The sequence below is a fragment of the Somniosus microcephalus genome, chromosome 2, assembly GCF_052327205.1.
Source record: "Somniosus microcephalus isolate GS21.2 chromosome 2, FLI_Smic_1.0, whole genome shotgun sequence".
Classification (NCBI taxonomy): domain Eukaryota; kingdom Metazoa; phylum Chordata; class Chondrichthyes; order Squaliformes; family Somniosidae; genus Somniosus; species Somniosus microcephalus.
This window is the reverse complement of record NC_140988.1, coordinates 172,737,798-172,743,352: the sequence shown is the minus strand read 5'-3', so window position 1 is coordinate 172,743,352 and position 5,555 is coordinate 172,737,798. Positions and strand designations below refer to the sequence as shown.

The 5,555-nt window shown below is 38.1% G+C and overlaps 1 protein-coding gene across 1 annotated transcript; it reads right to left on the bottom strand.

Moving 5' to 3' along the window:
* Window positions 1-277: 277 nt before the first annotated feature.
* Window positions 278-5,555, bottom strand: LOC147123112 (interleukin-8-like). The gene is made up of 5 exons (XM_085966748.1): window positions 5,469-5,555; window positions 3,619-4,716; window positions 3,026-3,155; window positions 2,726-2,805; window positions 278-1,698 (listed from the first exon to the last, which is right to left on the bottom strand). The coding sequence occupies exons 2-5, from the start codon at window positions 3,677-3,679 to the stop codon at window positions 1,679-1,681; spliced, it is 291 nt and encodes a 96-aa protein (XP_085822874.1). The 5' UTR covers window positions 3,680-4,716; window positions 5,469-5,555; the 3' UTR covers window positions 278-1,678.

Below are 5,555 nucleotides of genomic sequence, written 5' to 3'. Positions count from 1 at the left end.
CAGGGATGAGAACACCCCACCCACGCCCCCGACATGACATCATAACAACCCATCCACCCCGCTCGCAGCGGGTGGAGTGAGTTAAAGATACCATCAAAACCCATTGAGATTTTGCAGAATTTGTCCTGAAATCTGTCTCACTGCAAATACCTGCACCTTTTATCATTCTCCAAGGCGTACCCTGAACAAATTGCTCTTTATTAATCAGTCCATTAAATTGTTCTACTAGAGAATCACACAACTGTTTTGCTGATGATTGAGAAACAGCGACAATACATTCTTCATAAGAAATGTAGTTGATTTTAATCAATTAAATACATTTGGGGATAAAGGTACAAAAACGCTCAAAAGGTTCATTCACACACAATTCAGTCACGTGTAGCAACTTTCCTCAGTGATACACAACCTTATACTCAACACAACTTTTACACAATTATCTTTTGAGACTTTCATTCAACTGGACCAGCCAGTGAAAAATCTCTCAGTACAAAACATTTCTACTGATCACTGTACAGAGATTAGTTCTATTTACAAATGTCATTTCTTCCAGTTCGTATCATATAAGCAGCACTACCTTCTAAAATGTACTTCATTTACACATAATATCATTTCAACAGTGAATTTTCATCCACAAACTTCAGTTTTGGATGGATCCTGAGGTCTGATGTTTATAGGGAAAAACCCAAGATTCGAGTTAAAATGTCATTGATCAATAAACACTGCAGTAAAATGGCATCAATGTTAGTGACACGGAATTGCTCTTGTATTTTCATATAAAGTTTTCATTCAAACAGGATCTGGGAATAGGTTTGGTTAACAATTAAAATCCTTTATCTACTCTATATTCTGCCGTCAATATATCACAGAGAATATCAACAGGGTTTCAGCAGGAAAGAAAAAATTCCCCAAATTTGGCTTGTAAATTAGTTTGAAACAATGTAACATTACAATATATCAAAAAGTAATAGAAGGAATGTGTTTATTTAATTTATTAGATCTTTCATTCCAATCTTACTCCAGAACATTGTAATGGAAATAACAAAGGAGAATTTTTCTAACTTGGACCTTTATGGATTGTCAGCCTCTCATTCCAGGTAAAACATGTAGAAGTGAGGAGGTAGTGTGTGATAAAGAAATGATTACAAGTTCATTTTGAACAATATATTCATGGAATTGCATAAATTGAGTTATTCCAAAACTAGCATCATGTCCCACTCTGTTTCAAACACAAAAATTTAACAACTGACATTATCTGTCTCAGTTAGATTCCTATTATTATTAGTCTATTATTATTTCCTCCTGTACCCACACCTTTTCTGGAGCTTATGGAGCATTGTAAACAAATTGTTTTCAGTCACAAAGCAACTTGTAACTGGACCAGAGTCTACCTAAATAACCAAACACATCACACCCTGTGAACGAAACCTCAGTCTTAGCACAAAGTTTAACAAGGAAGGTCAGAATAGTTTCTTCAGCCGTGGGTAAACAATTAGCGTGTGCCAGGGTTAAACGGTGAAATCATTTTCAGAAAACACTGATGAGAAAGTATTTGAACAAACTATCAGAAGGTGACCTCAGAGAGTTAACACCCTGGACAGAGCTTCCTTCATTGCAACGTTCATTGTACTTCAGGTCACCCAGGTGTGGAATCGAGTCCAGCCCATTGCGGCTTCTGTTCTCAGTTGTGTCGTCTGGCACCTGAAATTAAATAAAATAATAAAATTAATAACATTATTTTTACCCACTAACTGCAGATATTTACTTTAATAAAATGCACAATGTCTTCAACAACATAATTATGGAGAATTATCAAACTGATATTTACACAAGTTGCGCAGCATTGCTGACGCTTGCAATTTTGTTAACAATTCAGTGATTTTGCAGTATGGTTTTAACATGTAGGATGCACGGGGAAGGAGAGAGAAGAATTATTTGGTGAATAAAGAACATTCGAGGAATAATGCATAGTCAGTAAATGGTGAACTAAATCCTGAGTTCTGAAAATGGTGAATGACACAAAATTGGAAGAATAGATGGTCTAGATTATCCTTAACAACTTTTCTGTACAACTTGAAAAAATATATGCATTTAAAATCTCAGTTCCGATGTGTCTGCAGGACATATTACGTTAAAGACTAAAGTAGAACAGATAATTAAAAAATGATGCATTAGAGCAGCTTACAGCCTTCAGACAACAGAGCAAAAAATCATGGAGCCGACCATAACGGAAGGAAGGCAGCAGGAAAAGGAAATGAAAGTGGTGAAGATTTATATTAAATCTTATATTCTTAAGGTCCCTGTTTCAATCATTCGTCTGTGCTTAATTGGCTGATTTCAGATGGGTACTAAAGGTACGACAATTAGTCTCAGCATTGTGGGTTAGGGAGCATAAAATCACCCAGCAATCCTGCACCTGATGCTATCCAGTGACCCTCCACTCCTGGATTTACCATATATGGATGCTGTTTGAGGGCAGTGTAGGGCTCAGCCCTGCTGTCAACTGTGGTTGAATGGCTTACGACTATTGACTGTCACGGCTCACACATAAATGATGGTCACTTGGGAAAAGTACCAGAATGCACCAAAAGCCTGTGGGAATGTGCAGCAGAGAGGAATCAACGCCCTTGGCCAAGGAGGAGAGGACAAACATGGTGACAAAACAATTCACTGTCTCTGCATTTATTCACACACAAAGTCTGAACTCTGACAAACAAAAAACACCAACCTTTCTTGGCTTTTATGATAATCTTCACCCACTTGGCATCAGGATTCACACATGTTTTCTTCCCATTTGTTTTGGTGACACTGTGAAGAGAAGGTGAACCTTTAAAATCTAATCCACAGAAATTGGATGTTTCCCACTGAAAGGTGAGAATTCAGTAAAGATATTACAAGAAAATTCTTCGACTCTGCCTCAGAAACAAACCGTGATTGATCCAAAAAGATTTGAATAATGAGCACAACTTCTTAAATCGAGGTCACACAAGGGGAAAGTTAACGGTGATGTTCTGACACATTTACTCACATTATCTCCAGTGTCTCACAGTGCGATCCTCTGGGAATATATTTCAAACTCTGGATGAGCCTCGGATGGATAAAATTGGAGCTTGTCTGAGTGCACAGGCATCGTCCTTGGGTTCCTGGGATTGGAATACCTGTAAAAATATCAATTTAACTTAGATTCAATTATCAATTGACATGGAGAGAATCCTGGCACCTGCTTTCAGCATTGAGATTTTTACATTTATTCCACACATTGTCCACAAGGAAATATTAACTATCTGTCCAAACTAATCCTAATCAAACTAATTATTATATTAACCTGGAGATGACTGTCGTATATTTTTTATAAAAATGTGGAAGAAAATCTTTCATAAACTTAAAGCTTTAGGATAATGGGGATTCAAATTATTGAATGCAGCTATATTTGAGAATTCAGTATTCAAAACAACATTGTATTATCAATAAGATGTAACATCTGCAGCCATTTAATTGCTCAATGCATAAACAAACAGCACACTGGGACATATATAGCTGGATCAGTAACTGAATGAAAAGACTCCTTTTCACACTACAGTGCAATGAGAAATAAAACACAAGATCAAAATGTCAACATACCCTGTGCAGTAATGGCACACAGAATCAGGATGAGCATCGTTACAGTAGCTGCTCTGTACATCTTTAACTTTGTGCTGCTGAATAGATTTCTGCTGAAGGATCTTCCGTCTCCCTCAGTGACTCTCTCTCTGTTGAATGAAGTTCTGCTGAAGAGAGGTCCAATGAGCTCCTATTTATTGAGATCCTCTACTTTCACTTTGCAAAATCTTGAGAAGTGAAAGCTGTCAATCTTTCTGTGGAAGGGACTTTCCCTGCTCCTGAGTCAGGCCTTCTTTCACTTTTGCAGTTTTAAATATATTCAGAACTTGTGCATCATTTACAGCAGCAACAGGCAGATAATCTGTCGTGATAATTGGTGAATTATTTATGTCTAGATTTTAAAGATTTAATTGCCACTTTAAGAAAACTGTTATAAAATTCATCTTTGGTGAAGGCGCGAAAAGTGTGGTAGCGGATCAGTCACCCGTTATATATCCTGCCTGATTTTTCTTTCCATTGCAGTCACTGGAAAGGAGAATTAGGCACTGTTTATAACGGGCAGCTGATCCACTACTGTTCATTGTGCACCCACTGAAATTGAATTATTCCCCAATTTCTGATTATTCATGTCAAAGATCATCTAATCAAGTCCTTATGGAGTGGTGTTGAAAATATCTTCCTCTTATTTTTAAACAACTCTAAGTGACAGACAATTAAACATTGATAGGGTTGAGACCAGATAAATTGATGCTTTTTATTATTGTCTTCCATGCAAGTAGCATCAGATGAGCTGCATAATAATCCAGTTCCAGATTTTGCACCTGACTCACTGGGGAAATCCTCAATGTAATTTAACACTGATTTTTCTCACTATAATAAGATAAAGCGCAGACCAGACAATGGAGCCAAAGCCTGTGATTTCCAGGAAATATCTCTTCCTTTCACTGGCTGTACTTTGTGTTGTGACTCTTTGGACCTTCCTGCTACAGCTTTGGTGAAAGGTGCGATGGTGTAAATGTAGTTCTAAAGTTGGTTCCAGTTGCCACTTGCAATGAATTTTCAGCCTGATGATGCAGCAGCTCCATCTCAGGAATAGAAATACCTTCAATGTTCTTGTACCTGCAGAGATATTTTATTCAAAGAGCCATGATTGACACAGGGTTAAAATGGGGCTGCGACTTTGCAGAGAATCACATATTACAAGGTATGATTAATTGTACATTAGACATTCTTCCCAAAATCAACAGTTTCAGATCGGCTACAGAATAATTCAGTTCCACATTTGACAAACAGGATGATGTCACTTTACAGACTTGGCACTGATGCTTGGGATTATAATAAAAAGGAAGGACATCCCTGAGCTGAAACTTGTGAATTACAGGAAATGTGGCATCTTCTAACATGATAATACAAGTTGCACAGCTGAGAAATATCTTTGCTCATTTAAAAAGCTCATGTTCTGATTGTGGATGTTCGATGTGATGATTTTTTCATCTGCAATGTATTTTCAGTCAGAGTATGCAACAGTATCTAAATAATGGATGAAAGATTTAGTTGTCCAATTTAACAATGTCAGGAAGATTAGGGCTGTGCAAACCTATGGCATGAGAGCATGCGGCAAATGTTGACATTTGGGCAGCCATGCAAATAGGCTCATGTCATAAATTCAGCAAGCGGACTGTGGGGCGCCAAACAGGCAATCTGATGCAGTTCGCCAGATTGAAGCCTGAATATCAAAGCAGAGTTGATTTTAGCAAGGTAAGTTACGGGGGCGGGGTGGGGTGTCACGGTCGCGGATGTTGAGAGTTCGCAGGGAGGCAGTGGCCCAGATTATCTTTCACCCGGGGCCACAGAAACAATTCAACACTTACCTTTAGAGGGTCTTTACTCTTCCATCACCTGTGCACAGCACTGATTCCGACCAGTTCCTGCCAAAAATGGCAATTGGGCTCCTATTT

Excerpts from the sequence above, each read along its gene's own strand:
- LOC147123112 (XM_085966748.1), bottom strand. The coding sequence starts at position 3,679 with ATGTACAGAGCAGCTACTGTAACGATGCTCATCCTGATTCTGTGTGCC. Across the intron at positions 3,156-3,618 it reads GTGTGCCATTACTGCACAGG|GTATTCCAATCCCAGGAACC; the intron begins GTATGTTGACAT and ends ATATTTTTACAG. Across the intron at positions 2,806-3,025 it reads TGTGAGACACTGGAGATAAT|TGTCACCAAAACAAATGGGA; the intron begins GTGAGTAAATGT and ends TTCTCTTCACAG.